The 25,480-nt window shown below is 48.6% G+C and overlaps 1 protein-coding gene across 2 annotated transcripts in view; it reads left to right on the top strand.

The window, feature by feature from the left end:
- Positions 1–1,477: 1,477 nt before the first annotated feature.
- Positions 1,478–25,480, top strand: part of FOXRED2 (FAD dependent oxidoreductase domain containing 2) — a 45,638-nt gene continuing 21,635 nt past the window's right edge. The window contains exons 1-8 of one of the 2 annotated variants that reach the window (XM_004456390.5): positions 1,478–2,750; positions 6,253–6,504; positions 7,577–7,840; positions 9,102–9,268; positions 16,067–16,232; positions 17,489–17,730; positions 18,923–19,093; positions 22,154–24,665. In XM_004456390.5, coding sequence (XP_004456447.2) covers positions 2,167–2,750; positions 6,253–6,504; positions 7,577–7,840; positions 9,102–9,268; positions 16,067–16,232; positions 17,489–17,730; positions 18,923–19,093; positions 22,154–22,389 — 2,082 coding nt within the window. In that variant the 5' untranslated portion in view covers positions 1,478–2,166 and the 3' untranslated portion in view covers positions 22,390–24,665. Of the gene's footprint in view, positions 2,751–6,252; positions 6,505–7,576; positions 7,841–9,101; positions 9,269–16,066; positions 16,233–17,488; positions 17,731–18,922; positions 19,094–22,153; positions 24,666–25,480 lie in introns of those variants that run through there. The other variant, XM_058308749.2, reaches the window with a different exon arrangement.

Genomic DNA, 25,480 nt, shown 5'->3' with positions numbered 1-25,480 from the left:
AGCTGTGTAAAACAGCTTCCTGCCGAACTGAGGGATATGTCGGACCAAAGAACAGCATGGACAAGTCCAGCTTGGCGAGTCATGAGCATTTATTTAGGGGTCTTTTGTGGGGTTCTCATCCTCAGCAGCAGGAGAGATGGCATTTTCCAAGCTCCATCACCCATGCCTACTGATAATCTACCGAAGAACTTGGTGGGTCTTTTTTAATAATGGTTGCTCAATATTAAAGGTACATAGTTTTAAATGTTTTATCAAGGCACACAGGGATACATGTGACTTCTACAGAATGCTTTGATTACTATCAAAGAAGCAGATGTTTGCAAGGCGGGAAAGGTCAGATAGTTTCACTGATTTTAGGATTTCCTGACTCTCAGGCATTTGCCAGTTGAATGTAGCCTGCAGTTTATAATTGAGAAAAAGGGCAATATAAGAGTTGGGAAGTTAACTGTGCCACACCTCCTTGTATTCCAGGTACTGGGGAAGACACTGATCACAGCTGCTTTCTTGACCTCTCTGATATTCATACAGACTTTGGAAAAAAAGATATATGGCTTTCCCTACTAGAATACTTAGGCCTAAAATATGTGGGAAGGCTTTAATAACATGAACCAGACAGGTAAAACTGGAAATTTTAATTCTTTCCATATTCTTTGAAGGTTCCATATATAAATGCACTTTATTCTGCCCATGTAAATCTCACAGGGGGGCCACCTTCCACCTCTTGGAAAACCAGCCTTATTCACCCAGTTAACACAATCTCCCTGCTCCCATCCTCTGGCCTCTAACTTTCCACCATACTTGCTGTGCACTAGCAGTGGATTTATATTTAAGTGTCTTTATACTGGCCTACCATTGACTACTTTGATGACATTACCAAGCACCTAAAACATGATCTGTGAATGAATAAAAATCTTTTTGGCAAGAGCTCATCAGTTGAAGTAAATAAAAAGGATTAATTCCAGGCTCCATTTCTTAACTGGGTGATCTTAAATAAATTACTTCCCTAATCCTCTGGTATGGCCAATCTGCTGTTCAGTGTTGGACACAGAATTCTTTGCCCAATTCTCCTGGTTGATGGAAGATCAAATGAGTCGTGTATGTTAATTAGCAAAAAAATAAGCTGATTTATTGCACCAAACAACGGTCTTCTCTGTGGCTCTTCACCCAAAGTTTCTGTAAAACTGGGATTATCTCCAACACTCATCAACTGAATCCCTCACAAGTGGAGAAGCATAGTTTAAAAGCAAGAGTCCCGTGACCCATCCCAGATTTGCCTTTTAGCCCCTCCAACATCCCCATGTGCGCTCTATCTCCACGCCGCACTCTGCCACCCCCATATATAAGCGTTCTTAACACGTGCGCATCTCTCTCGTGGGAGCCTAGAGCCCAGGACCTCCAGACCGTCCCTCCCGGCGTGCCGCGCGCCACGCACGTGACCTCGCCCCCCGCCATTGGCCGAAGCGGGAGGGGCGGGTCCGCCGCCACGGCGCGCAGGCGAGCCCAGCGCAGCCCCACCTCAGTCAACTGCGGACTGCCTCTGGAGCGGCTGGGAGCTCCGAACTCTCTGCAGAGCAGTGGAGCCGCGGGCAGGGGAGGCGGAAGCCGCGGGAGTAGGCACAGCGCAAGCGCCGGCCGCCGCTCCGGGAGAGCGCGCGCGGGCAGGAGGGCGGCCTCGCGCAGCGCGGCGGCAGGTGTGCCGGACAGCTCTGTCACGTGGCCGAAGAGGGAGGGGCGCCCAGAACCTGGCAGGGGGCGGGGCCCGTGCAGGCCCCTCCTTCTAGCTGAGCAGTGGGGCGTGGCCAAGGAATTGCTTTCGTAAGGCTCTATTCTAGCCTGGGGACAGCCCCAAGAAGGTGTTGGACACCCCTCAAATTATGGAAATACTGGGGGTACACCCTTCTCTTCCCCAGGATCCAAGCACCCTGGGGGTTACCATGGCAATTGGAAGGTGGCTGATGCCCCTGGTATAGGAGGCCCTGAAGGAGACGGAGCTGGAGGGGTTTAGGACCCTTGGCGGGGAGCCCCGGATCCGCGCTTAAAAAGATGGAGTTGGGGCACATTTGCCCAGAGAGCCAGGAGTTCTGGCCCCACATCAGTGCTTGACCTCCGGCGAGGCTGCCTCTTCCTGGGCCTCTTCCTCGCTGAGAAAGGGAGAGAGGTCCCCCCATGATCCGAGGCCTCACCCCTCTGGTCTGCGGCTCGATGGGCCTCTCCGCCGCGGCCCTGCTCTGGGGCCCCCCGGGGCTGCTCCTGACCCTCGCCCTGCACCCGGCCCTCTTCCTGCGCCCCGCCAAGGCCCCCGCACCCCCGTCCCGGGACTACTGCGTGGTGGGCGCGGGCCCCGCCGGCCTGCAGATGGCCTACTTCCTGCAGCGGGCCGGGAGGGACTACGCGGTGTTCGAGCGCGCGGCGCGCCCGGGCAGCTTCTTCGCGCGCTTCCCGCGGCACCGCAAGCTCATCAGCATCAACAAGCGGTACACGGGCAAGGCCAACGCCGAGTTCAACCTCCGCCACGACTGGAACTCCCTGCTCAGCCACGACGCCCGGCTGCTCTTCCGACATTACTCCCGCGCCTACTTCCCTGACGCCGGCGACATGGTGCGCTACCTGGGCGACTTCGCGGGCCGGCTGGGGCTCCGGGTGCTGTACAACACGACCATCGCCCACGTCACCCTGACCAAGGATCGGCAGGCCTGGAATGGCCATTACTTCATCCTGACAGACCACGACGGTCAGGCATATCGGTGCAGGTAAGGACCCGCGTCCCAGAGCAAAGCAGAAGCCAGGCCTTCCCCAGAAGCTCGGCCCCCTTGGTTGGCAGGTACGAGGGTGGGGTCAAAAAGGGGGCATTTCCGCCACTCCTTGCTACAACCGAAATTCAGGGCAGGGAGGTTCAGTTCAGCCATCCTTTCCCAGCGTGTCCTAAAAAAGGTTTTGTGGTCAAGGATGTTTGGGAAATACAGATCCTCCAGGATAAGCCACATTCCTTACTACCTTCGTCTTCCCTGTGATGAGTCAGCGTTGGGTAAAGCATTCAGCATTGTCTAAGCGTGTGTGGCCACAAAGCCCTTTTTGTAGAGACACTCCTGGAACCGGTATATTCCCCAAAATGTGTCGTGGGAAATGCTGAGGAAAATGTGCGCCAAGCATTAGGCAGGCTCTGGAATTTCAGAACTGAACCAGGGTGGGAGGCCCAAGAGGTAGCGCTGCCAGCATCCCATTTTAGCTTTCTTTGGGCTGGGGGAGAGTTTAATGTTGTGGAGACAACCCCAAACTCCAAGTTAAGTACTTTGCCACACTTTTTAATCTTCACATGGAAGAGGGGGAGGTTTCCTTATCCCATTTCACAAGTGAAGAGCTGATGAGGCTCAGAGAAGCCGAGTCACTTGTACTATGTCACCCGCTAAGAAGTGGGAGAGAGAGATGTACTTACCAGGTGCAATGGATGTGTCATGATGACGGGAGAGAGTGTTGCTGTGGGGGGAGTGGGGGGGTGGGGGCGGTGGGGTTGAATGGGACTTCATATTTTTTGAATGTAATATTTTTTTAAAAAATGAATAAAAAATTTTTAAAAAAGTGGGAGAGCTGCAATTTCATCTCATATTTTCTCCACTCAAAGCCTGTGTCTTTCCCAGTGCACCAGAATGCCTCTCCCTTCCTGGCAGCTAGCCGAGTTCCTGGCTCCAGGCAGGGGCTCAGTCCAAGCTCATGGTCTCAGGCCTTTTCCCAGAGGCCCAGCCTTCCTCCGTGCCTGCTTCGGCCCTGGGAAGAAGAGCTGTGCTGACTGGTGTCCTGTGTTTCAGGCAGCTGTGCTGGAGTGTGGAGGAGTCACGGGTAGGAGCAGCCTAGGTGAGGGTCAGAAAGCAAGCCCCCCTAAAAGCCATACAGTTCCATTTTGTAGACCACTCTATGGTCAAGCCATTCTTCTCAGGCCAGCAGGATCCAGTTCTCCAGCTGCCCCCATCCAGTTTTAATCTGGTTTTAAAAGACAGAGCAGGACTTTGAATCAGGCAGATGTGTGTTCAGATTCTGGTTCTGCTGCTCTTGGGATCTTCGAGCCCATGGACCCTCGTCTATAAAACAGGCCAGATAACACTAATTCAGGGTGGCTCTGAGGATGAAGTAAGATGATACAGCAAAGGCATTTAGTGCATGGATCAAAAACCTAAACGTAAGAGCCAGAACTATCAAACTCCTAGAAGAAAACAGGGAAGCTTCTTCAGGACCTTGTGTTAGGCAGTGTTTTCTTAGACTTTGCACCCACAGCACAAGCAACAAAGGAAAAATAGATGAATGGGATCTAATCAAATTTAAAACTTTTGTGCCTCAAAGAACTTTATCATGAAAGTAAAACAATATCCTGCACAACGGGGAGAAAATATTTGGAAACCACGTATCTGGTAAGGGTTTAATATGCAGAATATATAAAGCAATCCCTTCAACTTAACAGCAAAAAGACAATCAACCCAAATGAAAAATGGACAAAAGACTTGAACAGACATCTCTCAAAAAATGTATATATACGTGGCCAGAAAGCACATGAAAAGATACTCAACATCATTAGCCACCAGGGAAATACAAATCAAAATCACAATAAGATACCATTTCACAGCCCCTAGAATACCTGCTATTAAAAAAAAACAGAGGTGGGTCAGAGGAAAAATACACCAAATGTAAGATATGGACTGTAGTTAGTAGTGATATTTTGACAGTTCTCTTTCATAATTTTTTACAAATGGTTCACAATAGTGCAACGTATTTGTGGTGAGATGATTTACGGGAGCCCTGTAAGATGTTATGCATCTTTGTTTTGTAAGTTCACAGCTTTTACTATATACTTATTATGTATCTTCATGTATGAATGATATACTTCAATAAATTTTTTTTTAAAAAGGTACATATTAATTAAAAAAAAAACAAGTATTAAAGAGGATGCAGAGAAATAGGAATACTCATTCATTGCTGGTAGCAGTGTAAAATAGTGCAGCCACTGTGGAAGACAGTGGGTTCCTCAGAAAGTTAGATCCAGAACTACCACATGAGCCCGCAATCCCACTACTAAGCATATACCCAAAAGAATTGAAAGCAGGGACTCAAACAGATATTTGCACACCAGTCTTCATAGCAGCATAATTCATAATTGCCGAAAGATGGGAGCAACCCAAATGTCTGACACCTGATGACTGGCTAAACAAAATGTGGTATATACACACAATGGAATATTATTCAACCATAAAAAGGACTGTAGTTCTGGTAGAATGATAATGAACCTTGAAGACATCATGTTGAATGAAATAAGCCAGATACAAAAGGATAAATATTGTATGAACTCACTGATACACAGCAATTAGAATAAGCAAACTCATAGATTCAGAAGCTAGAATATGAGTTACCAGGGGACAGGGTGGGGATGGAGAATAGGGAGTTACTTCTTAAAGTATACAGGGTTCCTATTAGGAATGACAGAAGTGTTTTGGTAATGGATGATGGTGATGGTAGCACAACATGGTGAACAAAAGCAACAACACTAAAAAAGATATCTGAACACGGCTAAAAGGGGAAATGTTAGGTTGTATATATGGTAATAGAATTTTAAAAATTTTTAACCGTGGAACTGCACTACACAATCAGTGAACCTCTAGTTAAGAGACTGGTTATAAAAACGTGCTGTCATCATTTGTAACAAATGTACTACACCAGTGCAAGTTTTAATAATAGGGAGCCTGTATTTTAGGCATGATTGTTCTGTAAACCCACAACTTCTCTAATAAAAGGAGAGGAAATGGAACTTAGTACAAGGCCCAGTACAGAATTACTGCTCAACAAATAGCTGAATCTGCCAGGAAGTCAGAAAGGGGAGGAGAACATCGAGCTTCATTTTCATAACTGAAAGTGATACTTGCCCTGACTGCTGTATGCAAAATTGGTGAATTATTTTATTTCTCACAGCATCAGAGAATAAAAGTAATTCCTTTGTTTTGGTGGAATTGCAATATAGTCCAGAGAAAGTAAGTCCACTGGACTGTGAGCTTGGAGAAGGGCAAAGCGAAGTCTCACCTCCTGGGATAGATCTGTGGATGGATGGATGGACAGACAAATGAACAAATGAACAAACAAGTGAACAAACAAACGTTCTGTTTTCTTTCAGGAGCCAGCTGTCTGCATGAGGCAGGCAAGCTAGGTGAGCGATGTTCACCGAGCACTCTTGTGGCTGAGAGGCTAAGTCACCTTTCCTCTGTCCCCCACCTGCAGTGTCCTTCTAGTAGCCACTGGCTTGTCAGTCCCCAACCTGGTCGACTTCCCTGGCTCCCAGTACGCGGAGGGCTACGAGTCTGTGTCCGTGGACCCCGAGGACTTCGTGGGTCAGAACGTGCTGATCCTGGGCCGCGGGAATTCGGCCTTTGAGACGGCGGAGAACATCTTAGGGGTCACCAACTTCGTCCACATGCTGAGCCGCTCCCGAGTCCGGCTGGCCTGGGCCACCCACTACGTAGGTGACCTCAGGTGTGCTACCAGCCTGCTTTTGTCTCCCGTCCTATCAGCCCAAAATGTGCAAGCACCTCCTCGCCAAGCCTCTCCTGACCCCGGCTGGACCCCCCACTCCTTCCTCTGAGTCTCCCTTCCAGACTTCTTTCTGTACTTGTCTGCCTCCCTCTGCAAGGTGGGGGCCCCTGGGGACAAAGGCTGTGTCTTATTTGCCTTTATTCACCTTGGAATGCCCAGCACTCGGTTAGGCGCAAGGAAGGGGCTCATGAAACATTGAAGAATAAGAAGCTATGAAGGGAGGGAGGAAAAGAGGACGGAGGGAGGGAGGGAGGGAGGGATGAAGGCCAAGAAAGTTTCTCTTGGCTAGTAGGTTTTCAGGACTCTCACTCACTTGATTAATTAGTCATCAGTCCCTAGGAAGAGAGGAACCCTGAGCCCAGAGAGAAACAAGACCCTGGAACCCAGGAAGCCTGAACCCTCGCCGTTCGCAGCCATCTTGTGCCAACTCATGAAAATAGACTTTCGTGAGGGATAACCTACACTTTCTGGCCTGGTGTCTGTAAGCTCCTACCCCAAATAAATACCCTTCATAAAAAAAAAAAATTAGTCATCAGTCACAAATATTAAACCAGGAATTAAATAGCTTCAAGTAGGATAAGAACTATAAAAGAGAAGTGCAAGATGTGATTGGGTTGCATAAAGGGCAAAACCTAAAAGTATGTGCAGAGGGTGGCATGGCGGGAAAGCTTCCCTGGGGGAGTGACCCTGAGGCTGAGGTCTGCAGATCCGCAGGCAAGGGTGCAGAGCTGGGGCCAGGCAGAGACCTTCAGACATGAGAAGGGGGCACTTGAGGATTTGCAGAATTGGAGAGCAGCGTTAGTGCGGTGAGCGAGGACTGAGCAGGAAAGGGAGAGGCAGATCCCGCGGGGCTCTGGGCCCTGGAAGGATGCTAAGTTTGGTCACAGTGCTGTCCATTGGTACCCAGGGATGCACAGAGACAGGATAGCAGGGCCCAAGGCCCTGCAGGGCAGTGTCTGTTCGTCTGCCCACCTCTCCTTACCGGGGCTCCTTGCATTCTTCTTGCACCCAGGGCCATCAACAATGGCCTTCTGGACACCTACCAGCTGAAGTCCCTGGACGGGCTGCTCGAGTCCGACCTGACAGATCTGGCCCTCATCAGGGACCGCGAGGGCAAGTTTCACATCACCCTGAAGTTCTTCCTTGAAGAAACCAACCAGAGTGCCGAGTCCATCCCCCTCCCCCAGGACGACAGTGACAACTTTGCCATGCGCGTGGCCTACGACCGGGTCATCCGCTGCCTGGGCTGGAATTTTGACTTCTCCATCTTCAACAGGTGAGTCCAAAGGGGGGGGGGCAGATCGCCCCTTCCAACCTCCCCCTGGGGGACTGAATCAACGTCCAGCAGGCCAGTGACAGGGTGTTTGTGGCTGACCCACAAGTCAGCTGCCTGCCTTCCCTCCCAAGATGTGAGCTTTCTGTCCACAGTGGGTCCCAGGTGGCCCATCTGCTCCAACCACGCAGTGGCAACAGCAGCAGGTCCTCGTCTGTGCAGTGACTCCACCGTGGGAGATGGGAAAGCAAGCTCAAACGGAATAAGGAGCCAGGTTTGCTCAAAGGCCTAGTGGCAGAGGGAGCAGACTGCAGTGGGCCTGAGATGCTCTTCTTACCCACTGTGTAAGTGTAGGAAAGTTACTCAAGCTTGCTGAGCCCGATATCTGTCTCTAAAATTGGGGTGGCTGTTTCTTTCTCATAGGGTTAATGTGAGGATTGATGCAGGAAAAGGCCTGGCATATACAATATACTCAAGAAGGTACTGGGGAAAAATGAAGTTCTAAAAAAAAAAAACACAAATGGAACTGTACTTAAAAAAAAAAAGGTATTGGGAAGTGGCTGTAGCTCAGTGGTTTGAGCGCCTGCTTTCCATATATGTGGCCCCAGGTTCTATCCCCTTAAAAAAAAAGTGAGGGAAGCAGATGTGGCTCAAGCAATTGAGCTCCCACTTACCACATGGGAGGTCCCAGGTTCGGTTCCTGGTGCCTCCTGGAGAAGGCAAGCTGACATGATGGGCAGGCACAGCGAGCTGTCACAACAAGATGACACAACAAAAAGACACATAGAAGAAAGACAGTAAGAGACACAACAAAGCAGGGAGCTCAGGCGATTGAGCACCTCTCTCCCACATGTGAGGTCCCAGGTTTGGGTCCTGGTGCTTCCTAAAGAGAAGATGAGCAGACACAGCACACAGCGAATGGACGCAGAGAGCAGACAGTGACCGCAAACAACGGCGGGGAGGGGGGCAGTAATAAATAAATAAAAATAAATCTTTTTTATAAAGAAGTATTAGCTGCTGTAATGATGATTTGTACTTGCATTTGGAGGCAGCGCCTAATGAGGCTCGTGGTGAATGATGAGGCTCCATGTCAAAGAATCCAGCTGCTCTCTCACTTTTCTTCTGAGTTTGAATCCTCGCTCTGTTACCACCTGCCAAGTCCTTAACCTAAGCCTCAGTTACTTCATCTGGTAAATGGAGATCCTTATACCCTCCTGGGGCCCCAGGCTTGGCACTTCTTTTTCACACTCCTTTCCTTTCACAGTTCCCTCAGACTCTCCTCCGGGGGTGTGTTCAGCAAGAAGTACCCATTGATCAAAGCCAGCTATGAGTCCAAAGGAAGCCGGGGCCTCTTCATCTTGGGAACCGCCAGCCACTCCGTGGACTACCGGAAGTCTGCTGGGGGCTTCATCCACGGGTTCCGATACACAGGTGAGCCCAGCCGTTCTCTGCTTACGCCCTTACCTAGCGCCTAAGCACCACGTGTTGGCGAGAATGCCGAGCTTGAAGAATGCGATCGTGGGCTCCTGCCCCACCTGGGTGGTCATAGAGCTGAAGCCCCGTAACCTCTCTAAGCCTCCAGTGTCCACCCCAGATGTCAGAGATGCAAACCAGGTGAACGCTCCCTTGTTCGCTCTTGGGAGAACTACCTAAGGTGTAGCTGAGCACTCTGCAGCTCGTAAAGCGTCAGGCACACAGACTCTTTTAGTGCCATCGAATTTCATTACAAAATTGTAATTGGATCATATCAGTTCTACAAAACTCTAGGTCCTGAGGGTATAAGTGTCTACTAAGTTGAGAATATTTGCCACTAAAATATTAAAATATCTTTTAAAAATAGCTCCATTTATTGCATAAGAATAATCTCCAAACAGAAATGCAACTTTGTGATTTTTAAAAATAACCATGAACAGAAAACCCTTCTACTAGAGGGAGAGAGAAGTCGTCTCTCCAGGGGTCCAGGCCCTTGGCACACACCCGACCCCTCAGTCCTGCCAGTGTCCTGTGAGATGGGTAGGAAGAAGCAGCTGAGGCTCAGAGTTCTGGCAATTTCCTCGCTGTCACAGGCTTTCTCTTGGAAGATACCTTCTACAAAGGTTTTCTCTTCTCCCATAGACAGCAGACGCATACCCTCTCTGAAAAGGGTGTATGCAAGGAGAGATTCCGTAAATGTTAGGTGTTCTCTTTCCTGACATTCATCCTTTGGGAAGGAGGACACGGAAACTCACTTAGATAACAGGCTGCCTCTACCCTAGAGGATGCAGTCCTAAAAAACTGATGGCTGATAACGGCATCTGGAAGATACAGGGAGGGGGGGGAAGTCATCCCCATGTTCTCCCACCCAGACATTCAATGTTAATATTTTTTTAACATCTTCCCCTACTGGGTCATAAAAAGTAATTATGTGCTCATTGTAGAAACTTTGAAAAATAGAAAATAATGCAAAGAAGAGAATAAAAGTTCCTGTAATCACATCACTCAGAGATAGCCACTGTTAATAATTTGCTTGGTCTTTTCCAGTCTTTTTTTCTAGCTCTCTCTTAAAAAAAACCTGAATTTTTTTTTTTAACTCTAAAAAGTAAAATATATATAAAAAATGCAGGCATTACAGAATTACATTCATGACTTGTTTCTGTGTGAGAGACTCTGTGCCTCAGCTTCCTTGGTGCAGATTGGAAGGAGCATTGTGATATTCAGTTTTGTGACACTGCTGGGTCTTGCTTGAGAATGGCAGTCTGGTGGCAGTAGTGGTACCACACACAAACTCTTTTAAGCCAGCCCTGGAAATCAGATGCCCAATCCCCTAAATCCAAGCCTGCCTTTGGTGAAAATGGAAGGTTCCCCTTGCACGCTCACAGCCTCTGCAAACGAGGGGTACTTTGGACCACTACTTAGACTGTCGAACGGGTACTTTACTGCATGGCGGGTGTTCCATGGGCCGGTTAATTTTGCCACAAAAACCACAAGAGTCCTTCACCCTGACATTTCTGGATTTGATCTGCTGCCTCCCACCCCCTTACCACGAGCTGTTGCATTTTACTCTCTTTCCACTTGTTGATTTCCAGACAACCTATTTTATACCCCATGCATGTTGTCGGAGAAGGGAATGGGGGAGAGCCTATTTGCAAATTTGCAAACTGCCTTTTTTTATATATATATATAGTGGAATGGCAAGTCTATTGACTCAGCTGTGTCTCCCCAAAAAGAAACCCTCCTCGCCGTGCCTCTTCATTATTCCCATGGATGTCACCCTCCTTTTACCTACTGTCCTGGCAGGTACTTCCCCATCTCTCCCGTCTCCTTCGGTCCCTGTTCTTTCCCCCAGAGGACATAATTAACCCTCACAACAGCCCTGTGAGGTAGAACCTGTTATTTCACTTCCATTTTACAGATGAGGAAACTGGGACCCTGAGAAGTTAAGCCATGTGCCCTAAGTCACCCAGCTAGTGATGGCAGAGGTAGAATGTGAAGCCACATCTGTCTCTCCCTAAAGCTGAGCACTAACCACTGGGCTGTCCCACCTGGCTTCTGGCAAATGGGAGTGACACTGAGTGCCCAGGCAGAGTGCTGTGGCCTGAGCAGCTGGGAAGCCTCTTCAGGAGAGGACGGTGTGGACAATCACAGAAGCCCAGACCTTTGAGTTCCACGATGTCCGGCTGAGAAACAGGTCCCAAGGGAACAGGTAGAAAACAGTCAAGCCGGGTCAAACAACAAAAGCTGAGAGAAAGATGGGTGATGCTGACTGCCTACAGTGGAAGGGAGGGTGCTGGAAGCCCTGTCCATTCCCCCTCCTAAGTCACTTTTTGACCATCCCCGCCCAGCTTTCACCTGCGCAGCCGTCTCTTCATCCCCCCTCACTGGTTTTCCTGCCCCTGTTCTCTCTGGCTTCCCACACAGTCCCCAAAGTACCAGCCAAAACCACCTTTCTTTAGACAAAAGCTCATGCCCTTTCTTATTGAAATAATGAAAATGCTCTAACGATGATGGAGGGGATGAATGCACAGTTATATGATTATACCAAATACCACTGACTGTACACTTTGGATGAATTCTATGCTTTGTTAATATGTATCAATAAAATCGATTTGCTGTAAGTATATATATATATATATATATATATATATCACAATTAAATAAGAGCTCACGCCCTCCCTCTGCTTGCTGCTCTCCCTTGTCCCCCGATTCCTCTTGGGGAGCCCCACCTCCTCAGCCAGGCACTGAGAGCCTCTCCTGGCCAGCCCACTCACCTGGTCAGCCTGTCCCTCATCTTTTCTCCACACAAACCCTGCTTGGCATAGGGTGTCGAGCTCTCTCAAGATCGTATTACTTCGCATATGCTTCCTCCAGGGCACCCTTCCCAAACTCTGCATAATTCCTAAACCTTTTGCAAAACTCAGCTTACCCAGTGTTTCCTCCAGAAAGCGACTTCACCAATGAGGCTGAACATCTCCTGTGATGAGCAGCCAGCTGGTTTTCCTTTCATGTGACTCGTCCGTTGTGTTATGAGATTTTTCTGTTTGACTGATTAATTTGGGAAGAATTCTTGATATATAAAGAACTTTAAATGTTCTGCCATGTTTGTTGCAAAGTATTTCCTCTAGCTTGCGTTTGTCTTTTTTTTCAGGGTTTTAGGCGACTTTATTTTGGGTCAAGTCTAAAATTCAGGAACTGTAAAAGCTGTAGCAAATAATTTACACCGAGGTCTCTAAGGGTCTTATCTGCATACAAGCACTGGTTATTATCACCGTTTAGCTTCAAGAGGAAGACATAAACCCTAGAAAACCTGACTCTGTTTCTGGCCTTCAGAATTTCCCAATTTTCTCCACTAGATTAAAAAAAAACAACCACTATTAATTCTACATTCTGGTTAAAATTTTAAAAGTTTGGTCCAAAATAAGGGACCCAAGAAGAAACCCTTAGGATCAGGAACTTAGCCCTAGAGAACTGCCTCGACTCTGCCGCTCGGTAGATAGAGGTGAGATTGGAACAGGTAAGGGTTCATTGCCCGCCCCGCCCACTGTAAACAATGCAAACAGGTGTTCAACTAAAATTAACAGGTTACCATCCTTATAGATGAAAACGAGACTCCAATTTGCTAATTGGCTAAGACCGCCACATTCTTTGTCCTAGAGCTTGGTCGTGGTGGATTCCTGGTGCTGAGCACGCTGGGCATTAGCTGCACAGGTGGGGACGTGGAGGTGCTGACGAGTCTACACTCAGACCACAGGGCAAAAGCGTGTTAGCATGAATGAGCCCCCTCCGTGCGGCTTCAAGCCACCAGCACAGGCTCCCCCCACACCCTTCATCTCCTCAGCTCTTCTGCTGAAGAATTGGCCTTCACGATGACAGGCTGTTTTGGAAGCTTTCCCTTCCCCAGTAACCCAGTCACACCACATCAATGATGGGAGCAGCTCCAGTCTTGTTTTTGGCAGCATTTACCCGTGTCCGCTCACTGACCAAGGTCCACAGTTTATCGAGGTTCACAGTTGGACAGAAGCTCTGATTCCTGTTCAAGTGGTATTGTCTCATACCAACCCTCCGGAAATAATCTGGGTGATATTTGTCCAAATTGATCCTGTGGTGATGCATGCCACCAGCATCACCTGGGCCTCCTGGACGCTTCTGGTGTTCGCTGATACAGCTGTGGCCATGGCTCACGTCGCTCCGGAGTTTCTGGGTCTTTCTTTTTTTTTGAAGTGTTTTTTATTATTTTTTTATTTTTTATTTATTTATTTATTTTATTTTATTTATTTCTCTCCCCTTCCCCCCCGCCCCGCCCCAGTTGTTGTCTGTTCTCTGTGTCTATTTGCTGCGTCTTCTTTGTCCGCTTCTGTTGTTGTCAGTGGCACGGGAATCTTTTTTTTTTTTGGTTGCGTCATCTCCGTGTGTGTGGCGCCATTCCTGGGAAAGCTGCACTTTCTTTCGCGCTGGGCGGCTGTCCTTACGGGGCGCACTCCTTGCCCGTGGGGCTCCCCTACAGGGGGGACACCCCTGTGTGGCGGGGGGCACTCCTTGCGTGCATCAGCACTGCACATGGGCCAGCTCCACACGGGTCAAGGAGGCCCAGGGTTTGAACCCTGGACCTCCCATGTGGTAGGCGGACGTCCTAACCACTGGGCCAAGTCCGCTTCCCCCTGGTCTTTCTCAATCTGGATGGCATGTCGGCCACCGAGACAAAAGGGCGGGTTTGTCTTTTATTCTTCATATATAATCATATCTCTACATTTACATATTATTCGACAAATTATTTTTATTGTGGTAAATAACACAAGCATATATACATATATATAACATAAAATTTGCCATTTTAACCATTGTTAAGTGTACAGTTCAGTGGTGTTGCATTTGTTGTGCTGCCATCAGCACCGTCCATTACCAAAACAGAAACTCTTCACCCTTTAAGCAATAGCTGCCCATTTCCCCCGCCCCCCACACAAGCACATAAACCCTGGTAACCTCTAATCTGCTTTCTCTCCCTGTGAATTTGTTTATTCTAGGTATTTCATAGACTAGATTCATACAATATTTGTCCTTCTGTTTCTAACTTATTTCACCAGCATAATGTTTTTAAGATTCATCCATGTTAGAGCATATATCAGCACACCATTCCTTTTGACATCTGAATGATATCTGTTGTGTGTTTATACCACATTTTGTTTATCTATTCATCTGTTAATGATTAGTCTTTTTATGTTTTTTCCATGCAGAAGTTTTTAACAAATCAATTTTATTGATACATATTAATAAAGCTACAGTTCATCAAAAGTGTACAGTCAGTGGTATTTGATATAATCACATAGTTGTACATTCATCACTTCAGTCATTATCAGAGCATTTTCACTATTTCTATAATAATAATAAGCAAAAAGCAGACTAACAAGGAAGTTCTTCTCACCTCTCAATCTCTATTTTTCCATAGCCCACGCAGAAGCTTTATGTGATCAGATCTCTCAAACTTTTCCGTTATAATTTCTTTCATTGTTTTCAAGCTCTGAAATAAGGCCTCACTCAGTTATCAGATAATCTCATATTTTCTTAGGTATTGTTTAATGAGTGTACTTTTTAAAATGTAATTTTTTTCCCATTTAATTTTCTCGAAGGGCCACATTCACGTGGCTGGGATTCAAAAGCTGTCAAACACTTGCAGAGTCCCTGCAGCCTGGGGGTGCTTCTATGCCCTTCCCTCTGGGCACTCAGCCCCACGCCAGGGCGCAGTTTGGCAGGAAGGATGTGGGCGGGTGCCGCCAGCTCCGCAGCCCCCCAGCAGGCACCTGTGCATGGTTACCAGCTCCACAGCCACACGCAGCGGCACCAGGTAGACAGCAAGGCGCCGCCTCCCTGTTGTTTCCGAGAGCAGTCGATTTTCTGTCCTTATGTAAATCTACAGAGCATCTTAAAATGGAACTTGGGGACAGATTGGATTTAGGCTGTGAAAGAGAAGGAGCAATCAGGTTTTCCATATAGGAGTCTTTGATAGAAACAGGCTGTGAGAAGGGGACCGCTTTCAGAGGAAGGCTTCTGTGTTTGTTTTTTTGTATTTATTTTTATTGTGGTAAAATATGCCCAATATGAAAATCATTTTAACCATTGTTAAGTGTACAATTCTGCAACATTAAATACATTGACAACTGTGTAACTTTCACCACTATCAATGTCCAGAATCTTTTTTTATCACTTCTGCACCTATTAGGCAATAACTTCCCATTTCCCTCTTCCCCCAGCCCCTGGTAACCTCTAATTCTGCTTTCTATCTCTACAAATTTGCTTATGCTAAGTATCTCATACAAGAGAACCCATACAGCATCTGTCCTGCTGCTCTGTGTTGGGTTTTGACGTGTCCTGTGTGAGGTGATGGGGGGGATGGCCCGCGGACCCAATCCAGCCTTGCCCATTTATGCATGGTCTGCAGCTGCTCTCATGCCACAAAGGCAGAGTTGGGTCGTGGCAACAGACTGTCTGGCTTGAAAGCCAAAAAAATTTACTATCTTGCCTTTTCCAGAAATTGTTTGCTTACTGCTGCCCTAAAGGCATCGTCTGTCTCTCCCTCCCACTTTCTCATCTCCTACACATTTGGCACTGAGTGTGCCAGTGCATATTGGGCCCAAAGAATTTGATGGGAACTGTGCATCAAATTCTTGATCTTGTGCATCATGATTCTTGTGCATCATGATGGGTGACAAAAGATAAAATCTCAGCACAGCGTGCCCTGCCTCCCTCTGGCCGTTTCAGTGCGTGCTGTTCACCGGCTGCTGGAGCATCGCCACCACAGGGTCCCCTGGCCCTCCACCGAGCGCCCCATCACACAGCTGACCGGTGCCATCATCCGGCGCGTGAACGAGGCTTCCGGGCTCTACCAGATGTTCAGTGTGCTGGCCGACATCGTCCTGTTGAAGGAGTGAGTAACCCGTCCCCACCCTCACTCTCCCCTAGCTCAGCTTCACCCATACACCCTGCCCTCGAGGTGAAGCCCATGGGGAGACAGATCCAGCCCGGGTCAAAATCAGTGACATCAACACCACACGCTCTGCAGCCAACAGCCAGACCTAAATGTCAGTCCAGCTTTAGTGCTTGCTAGCTGGGTGGCCTTGGGCAAGTTAACCTCTCTGAGCCCTTCTTGCCCCATCTGTGGCATGGGGACAAAGTGCCCATCTTGCAGGACTGTAGGAAGGAGTCAAGCCCAAGTGTCTAAAGCCTTGGGCACCAAGCAGCTGAGCAGAAACAGCAGCTCTGAGAGTCCCCCAGGCCAGGACCATGTGGGCTCCTTATCAGTCAAGTGATGAGTGGCAGATCACAGGGAACAGTTCCTGAGAAGAAGTACAGAGCAGGGAGGCCAGAGGGCAGGAGGTGGAGGGCTGGGCGGGTACTCAAAGGACAGGTGGCAGAACTCTGAGGTGCAAGGGAACAGCCTGACCCAAAGCCAGGAGGTGAACCAGCGCACCAGTTCAGGGGCACTTGGGAGAGTCAGCCAGGGTCAGCAGGAAGACCTCATGTCATCCTTGACTGCTCTGTCTGACACCTGACATTCAAACCATCAGTCCACCCTGTGAGCTCCTCCTCCAGTGGTATCTAGGACCCGACCACTTCTCGCCAGCCCCACCACTGCCGCGTTGGTCTGGATCACCAGCATCTTTCCTAGTGGGCCTGTCTGCCCTGACCGTGGCCCCGTGCTCTAGTCTCAACACAGTAGCCAGAGTGAGCCTTTTAGAAGACGCGTGACACTCACCTCATCTCTGCTCAGTCCTCTCCAGTGAAATCCCAAGTCCCCATCATAGCCCCGGAGCCCTCCATGGCCTGGCTGCACCCACTTTCCCCAGCCCCTCTGCCGCCCCTTTCCCCCTGGTTCCTTCCACTCCACCCACACTGGCTCCTTCCTCTTCCTGTACCACAAGAAGGCACTCAGGGCATCCCCCTTACTGTCCTCTCAACCTGGAACTCTCTCCAGATACCCGTTTCAGGGCACACAAAGGCTTCTGGACTCCATCCCTCGTGACCCACGGTGCAGCTGGAACAGTGACAGTAAGGGGGGGGTGGGCTGTTCACAGTCTTTGGACATGTTGGGTTGAAGCTTCTGGGAGGGAGATACACACACACACGAACCTCACCTCTGCTGCAGTAATAAGGGTCTTCCCACCCTTGTGGCCGTCATCCCAGGAATGCCACAGCGTTTGAGTACCTGGAGGAGTTCCCCATGCAGATGCTGGCCCAGCTGGAGACCCTCACAGGAAGGCAGGCCAGGCACGGGCTCTTCGTCATCAACATGGAGTATGGCAAGAATTTCTCTGGGCCTGACAAGGACGTCTTCTTTTATGAGCGGTCCGTGGGGCACACGGAAGACGCCTGGCAGTCCAATTTCCTCCATCCTGTCATCTACTACTACAGACACCTCCCCACCGGTGAGCAGAGTCCCTCCCCCTGTCAACAGAGCTGTCACCATGAACACTTTCAGCTGACAGAAGGGGAACCACTGGGGGACAATACACAGAGACCAGATGCGGGCATAAGGTCAGAGATTATTAATAAGGAATGTTCTCAGATTCTGGAACATACCATGACCTGGGCAGACCACACCTGGGGTGTCGTGATCTGCTCCAAGCACCAGAGTGAGAGGGACATCGCCATGCTGTAGGTGCATCCAGAGGGGGCTGCCCCGGGGAGAAGGAGAGAGGAATCTGAAGATGGACCATTTCAAGCAAAAGGGAAAGGAATTAGCGCTGGTTATCATAGGAACGTAGCAATTAAGAGGACAGAAAAGTCTGGGCAAAAATCCCAGTTCTGCCCATTCCTCCCTGTGTGACCTTGAACCATTAACCTCTCAGCTTCAGCTTCCTCAGCTGTAAAATGGGGCTAATGATACCACCTTCTTTGTGGTAGTGTATCAGGATAAGTGAAAGGACATACACAGAACACCAGCACAGTGCCTGACACCAAGTAACTACCAATAAATAAATGAACAAGCCAGGGAATGTGACTCCTGCTTCGCAGTTAAGGGCCATCACTGGAAGAGGCCATCTACGTATATATGGTCATCCAAAGGGCAAAGCTAGTAACTACAGGTAGAATAGACAGGGAAGCAGGTTTATTCTCAATAAAAGGAGCAGCTAAGGTGAAAGCCACCCAACAGGGGAATGGGTTGCCTCCTAGAGTTGAGTTTCCCAGCCATCTCATGGGGACACCAGGAATGGATTCCATACTGAGGGGAAGCTGGACAAGGCGACCTTTAAGACCCATTGCATTGCAGCTCCTCTGAATCTACTCAAAGAAAGACCAGTTTTATAACAGCCCTAATAGATCCTGAGTCCTTGAGAGTCTGAGTCTTAGAAAAACATCAAGTTCTGGTTATTAGTCTTAGTTCTGCTCTTAGAGACCACAAACGACAAATTTGTTCCTCTTCCCTGTCCTCCTCCCACATATCTGAAGATGGCTACGGAACAGGCCATCCAGGGGGCCCTGCAAAGGGTTGTCAGGAAAGCCAGGTATGATGGAATAAGGGAAGCATTTGGGATGGGCAGCAGCTGCCACTGTGCTAGCTTCAGGATGGGTAGCCCAGGCTCTTGGCTCTGACTTGGCTCCCTCTTCTCCGTACAGAGCAGGAGGTGAGATTTCGCCCTGCAGACTGGCCCCTGCCTTGGCCCACGGCCATCCATCACATTGTGGAAGACTTCCTGACAGACTGGACTGCCCCAGTTGGACACATTCTGCCTCTGAGGCGCTTCCTGGAAAACTGTTTGGACACCGATTTGCGAAGCTTCTATGCAGGTAACTTAAGCTCCCAGAAGGACAAAGGGACTGACATAGAAGTTAAGTAAAAACCAGATCCATGCCCTTTGGAATTTCAGAACCCACATCTAAAAATCCAAACCCAAGAATTCTTTCTGATATATGGTGGACTAGGTGATCACAGAAAACCCTTTTAGTGCAGCACACCTAAAAACACCTTTTTCAAAGAACTGGCAGGAAAATAAGGGAATTCCCCAGAGGCCAGACCCTATAAGGAAGCACAGACCCACTGCTGGACATGGAATATTTGTTAATCATCAGGAGCACAGAGCTTTGGTATTCACTGACTCGCACTGGGGATGAGGTGTAGCTGAAGTGGGGGACATTCTGTTTAGGGACCCTCAAGTAAAGCTTGGATCTCAGTGGGTAAAGTAGGAGGCAAAAAATACTCCAGAGGGAGTATGCTTATCTTGGCTTTGGCTCTGATTGGAGTGAGGGGAAAAGATCTCACCTGAAATTTCCAATCACTGGGCCCCCACTCGTGTGCGTTGGGGCCAAAATTCACGCTACTGTGAATCCTCAGTACCTTTTCACTACTGTAAAGAAAATGCAAATCTTCTCTGGAGAAGTACACTTTAAAATTTGGCCTCAATGCCCAGAGATAAAGTTCCAAAGAACATGTACTCCCAGTTACAAATCACTTAGCACTTAAGGAAGTAAACCACCGTGAGGGAGAGTCAGCAGAAACAATAGGATCAAACCTACAAAAACTGCCGATTTTAGAATGAACAGATGTGGAATATAAAGTATGCTTTGATAGATGTTAAAAAAAAATTTTTTTAAGATTTTTGAAATATGATGGAGTAGAGACCACCAAAATTGAGAAGTTTTGAAGATCATCTAAATAGAACTTCTGAAATGAAAACGTTAATTAGAAACTCAATGTAAAACTTTAGTGGCCTATTAGAGATGAAGAGAAAATTAGTGAACTGGAAGATAGATTGAGAGCTAAACCCAAAGAGGAACCTGGGGAAAGAAGCCAAATGATCCACCATGGGGACTGATTGAGGCAAGCCAATTTTGTTTTTGTTTAACCCCAGAATGCATAGTATATTCATTCTCTTTGTTCTTGTTCAGCAAACATCTCTTGAACGTCTGTCATATATTGAGCTGTATTCATATCAAAGCAGGTTAAGACTGTCCCTGACCTACAAGTCATAGAGCAAGTGTCCTTGTTTCAACTCCAGGCAACATCTTCAGTTCACTTTGAAATAAAGTATAAATATATATTGGGGGGGGGGGGGCGGGGTAGGGGGTAGAGAGGGCTTAAAACAGTAGTTTAAAGTAATAATCTAAATGTGTAATAGGTAGGTGCTCAGACACATTAAATTCATTGAACTAGAGCTAAGAAACTTTGAAGTGCTAGCATTCTGCAGACTATTGACCCTGATCATGTACTAACACATGAAACTCCATGTTCTAGGTCTAGAATCCTCAACTACAAAATTCCTGCCTATTTCTTGAGGTTCCAGAAGTACACAAAAATGCCAGTGCATGTTAGGGAGTAAAGGTATTCTCATCCCAAGTTAAGAGTTCAATTAGTGTGCCTCCCCAGGCCCTTTAACCTCGTGGCTCCCACTTCTTCGACACTGCATGATTGACCAATAAGGGTCACTGCCTCAAACTGGGAAGAAACCTCCCAACAGAAGACCAGCTGGCAGGGTGCTGGGCTTCACCTCTGCTCCCGTAGCTAATATGCAGCTGCTACTTCTGGCCCCAATTCTGCTGGGCCTCTCTGCTCCCCTGGCTGCTGCAGAAGTGGTGATGTCAGAAGGGGATGCTGGCCAAAAGGCAGCCTGGCTGCCCTTCTGCTGTCCCCCTCCCACATCTTCTTTCTCCTCTGTTTAGCAAACATTGTCATGACCTGTGGTGCTGGGGGGGGTCTCTGTGCTGCGGGTCAGAAATAAAGTAGGAAATAAGATTTGTGTGGCACCTTACAGTCTACAAAGCCTGTTCACCCACCCTAGTTTTCCACGTATGCTTCCCCTTTGTAGTATGCCATTTTTAGTTGAGATTTAGATACAGGAGCTCAGAGAAGTACAAAACCTTGCCCAGAGTTCCAAAAGGACTCAGCTCAGTGTTCAGATACACCCCTTCTCTGCTCCTTCCCCCATCCCATCCTTCCTCTGAATCTTTCAGGAGACTGAACTCATGGATGTGTCATCTTTCCTATTTTATTTTAATCAGGTCCTATAGTACTTGGTTAAAAGACTCTTTTCTTCTCTTTCCCACCTCCATTCCCCTTTCCTAGACGCAAGGACTTCTACTTCTTTCGATTATTTCTTCTAATGGTTACCTTCACATAACTAAATAATAAGTACCTATAATTGTTTCGTGATGGATCACACTTGACATCAGGCACCAGCTTCCTGCTGTGGCAGAGATGAAGATTCATCTGTTTTGTTTTTCTCTTCCCCACAGTGCTTTCTGACACTGTGTGGCCTGTTTTTTCTCTTTTTGTAAGGTGCCAGGGCCAGGGATTGAACCTGGGACCTTGTAAATGGGAAGCTGGCACTCAACCACTGAGCTACCCCAGCTCCCGCCTCCACAATGCTTTCTGTACAGGACACACTCAGAGATTGTTGAGGGAATAAATCCTTGCAGGCAGCTCTCTGGGCTCCTGGTGGGACAGCACCCACCCAACTTCCAGCCACACCAAGGACAGCTTCCAGAAGAGAAGGCTGAGGGTCTGTTCACGTGTGGCTGAGCTCCCCCCACCCTGGGCTGCCTCCAAGCAGGACGTCGCTCTGGGCCCTGAGCTCTGGGAGCCGAATCTTTTCCGTGGTTGGCTTTGTTTTGGAGCCTTGTTCTTCCAGAATGTCAAGGCAGCCTCCTCATCTCAGAGCTCTGGGGAGGGGCGAGCTCCACGGCTACTCAGGTCAGATTGGAGATGCCCGAAAAATACCAGCTCCCAGGCTCAAGGCTGAAGGGAACTGGGCATGACTCTGCTGAGGCCCCGGGACACCGGCACCTCCTCCTCCTGCACCCCTCCCACCTGCCAGCCCCACTGACTCCTCTACCTCTTTGGCTTTTGTGTAGAATCCTGTTTCCTGTTCACTCTGACACACCGGAAGCTGCCGCCCTTTTGCCAGCAGGGGTACCTGAGAATGCAGGGACTTGTGGCTACCAAGAGCCTTTGGCAGCATGGAGTGGAGAGTGGGCTCCTACGGGACTATACCACCACGGGCAGGCGACCAAAGGACAGCAGCCGGCAGCCTGGCGGCCACCCCCCACCTCTAGACCAGACCCTCGACAGCCAGAAGGAGGAGCTCTGACTGTCCCCTCCTGGGCGGTGGGCTGCCACAGGCTTGTCCTACGCAGGTCCACAGCCAGGGTCCTCTCTTTGCACCGCCTTGTGCTCCCACCAACATGTGATGGCTGAAGCCCCCTCAGCCCATCGGAGTGGCTGCACCACAGCACCGCAGAGGGCAGGCAAGGACCGAAAGGCGGTGGAGCGGTGGCTGCTCTCCTCCCGTCCTAGTCCTGTGGGCACCAGGGAGGCGGAGTCAGGGGCAGGGCGTCCCCTGCGTGGTGCGAGCTGCCGAGCTCCAGGCTGGCCTCAGTCTGCCCCCCAAGTGCCCACCTGCCCTTTCCTTCCTCGTCTACTCCTCAGGGAGGCCTCGCTCCACCCAGGGGGCATTTCACAGGGTTTCCTCATCTGCATAGGGGTTTGAGCTCCACCAGGGTGTCAGGCACTTTAAAAACACAGCTCCAGTAGCCTCTCCAACCTTACAGGGGAGGTGGGAGCATTGTCTCAGTCCACTCACGAAGACACCAGCCGAGAGAGGTTACAGAACCCGCAGGTGGCCCAGCTGGTAGCCCTGGCCGGCCGGTTCTAAGGCCTGGCAAACCCGTCTTGGGCAGGACGTGGATTTCGCTGCACCCATGGGTGCCAGCCAGGCTTCTATTGATACTGGCCTGGCAGGCTATGGAGACAGGGCAGCTCCCTGCAAAGCCATTTTTCTAATCAGATTTTTGCCCTGAAGAATCCAGAGCTCTAACCTTCTAGTCCACGACTCATCTTCAGCGTGTGTTTTCCTCTTCTGTCCTAGTCCTGGGAACAGCCTCTGAGCTGCCTATCCAGGTTTCGTGAAGCTGTTGTCACGCTCTCTTCTTTCAGCAGCGATTCACACTGCTGTCTGCACGTGCCCAGCTTACCAATGCAAGGAGGCATTGGGAAATGCTTTTTATGGCGACAGTGATGAATTTAGCTCCCAGCTCCTGTAGCTGTTCCCACAAGGAGTAGGCTCACTTCTTACTCTCCCTTCAGACACTTTAGACCCATTTCCAAGTGAACCATTGGTTTTTTCAAAGCCTAGGGCCATAGTTGACTGTTTCCTCACTGGTTCTGACTGGTTCTTCCTGTGTCCATCCAGCATTAAAGGGCCATTGGCTGTCTGGATCAGTGCCCTTTCCTGGGAACATGGGCTCCTCTGCCCCTCTTGGCTCAGTTCCAGACCCCCACTGTCTGTCTGGCTGGTGCCTCTCCCAGTCCCTGCAGAGCGATAACAGTGGAACCCAGTCAGGGAGAAATTGTTTACCCCATGACAATATTTGTGATTGTTTGCACAGGGCTGGAACTTCTCATTCAGAGGTTTCTCTCTCATGCCAGGATGTTGGACTCACAGTAGTTCATACCGATTACAGATCAACCAAAATTGGGTAAACCCATCAGTCTGCCATCTCTTTTCCAAAGTCTTTTTATTCTAAATCAATCTTTTAATTAGGATTGTACCCATAATACCAAATCCTGTTAAACCCATCTCCCTGCCCAATTACTGAAGGCTGGCTGAGCCCTTTGTTCCAATAAAAGCTCAAAATGCTGGGACAAATACTTTATTGATGCCTAAATATGTGACATCTGCTGCTTTTCCCCTCATCTGCCAAATCGTTAACTCAATCAAAATGTCAGCCAGCCTTATTTGTTTTTAATAAGACATGATTTCATTCTTGCTCAGCTGATTAGAGATGGCTTTCCTGATATTCCTTTTGAAAGGAATATCCTTTCGACCACAGAACTACTTTTTTCCCTCTGGAGATCACTGCTGCATTTGCTGGATTTCCTATCTAGCTATTGTATTCTTCTAGCAATCTTGCTCCCCTCCTCCCCTTTGTAAAAGCTTAGCTTCCAGCACCCATTGCTTTAGGCATGCCAGCTTTGGGGATGTGTCTGCCATCCTCCTGCAACAGTGTATGAATTCAGTTTTCTACTTTATTGCATCAGTTCCTTTTTTTGTCAAATCTTGGCAGATCTCATCATTTCCAGCTGGACCAGGTTCCCCTTCTAGCTGAGAACTGACTTCAAGAATCCACATTGTAATTTTATAAAGTTACTGGTGCAAAATAGACAAATCAGTAAAACAATAGGCCAAAACAGACCCTATTATGAGTAAGAAGGAAGTGATTTTAAAAGGAATTACATGTGTAAGACCATGCAATAATGTTGAACTAACTGGTTATTAATTTGGAGGAAAATAAATCTCACTTTAGACCTTTATTTCATACTACCCTTCAAAATTAATTCCAAATGAATCTTTTGCATTATCCTGCAGCACTGGAAAACTGTCTCTTTTTTGTTGCGTCATCTTGCTGCGTCAGCTCTCTGCATGTACGGTGTTACTCCTGGGTAGGCTGCGCTTTTTTCACACGGGTGGCTCCCCTTGCAGGGTGCACTCCTTGTGTGTGGGGCACCCCTATGCGGGCATGCCCCTGTGTGGCATGACACTTCTTGTGTGCTGCAGCACTACGCATGGGCCAGCCACCACACAGATCAGGACACCCTGGGGATTGAACCCTGGACCCTCCATATAGTAGACAGACGCTCTATCAGTTGAGCCATGTGCACTTCCCTCAATGTTTATTAAGGCAGGAATCTGTGCCTACTCCACCCCTAATTATTCATTAACATTCTATGCTATAAAATATCAAAATTAATGCAGTTCCAGGAGGTAGTTTTTGGGGCCACGAGGCTACTGGACTACTTTGCTTGTGCAAACTCTTTCTCTCTTTGAAAACAAAAAACAGCCATCTGGGAGGCAGATGTGGCTCAACCACTCAGACACCCGCCTACCACATGGGAGTTCCCGGGTTCGATCCTGATGCCTCCTAAAGAAGACAAGCAGATGCCGCACCCTACCGCAACAAGACCTAGACACCCCACCCCGCCACGTGTGCAGAAGCCTAAATGAGCAGATGCCACAGCCCGCGGGGAGCGGATGTGGCTCAGGCCGTTGGGCATTTGCCTCCCATGTGGGAGTTCCCAGATTCAGTTCTCAGTGCGTCCTGGAGGTTAGCGAACAATGAGCAGACAGACAAGAGAACCACCAAGAAGGGGGGATAAGTTTTTTTTAATAATAAATCTTTTTA

Source organism: Dasypus novemcinctus, chromosome 12, assembly GCF_030445035.2.
Source record: "Dasypus novemcinctus isolate mDasNov1 chromosome 12, mDasNov1.1.hap2, whole genome shotgun sequence".
Classification (NCBI taxonomy): domain Eukaryota; kingdom Metazoa; phylum Chordata; class Mammalia; order Cingulata; family Dasypodidae; genus Dasypus; species Dasypus novemcinctus.
This window is presented reverse-complemented; position numbering and strand designations above follow the sequence as displayed.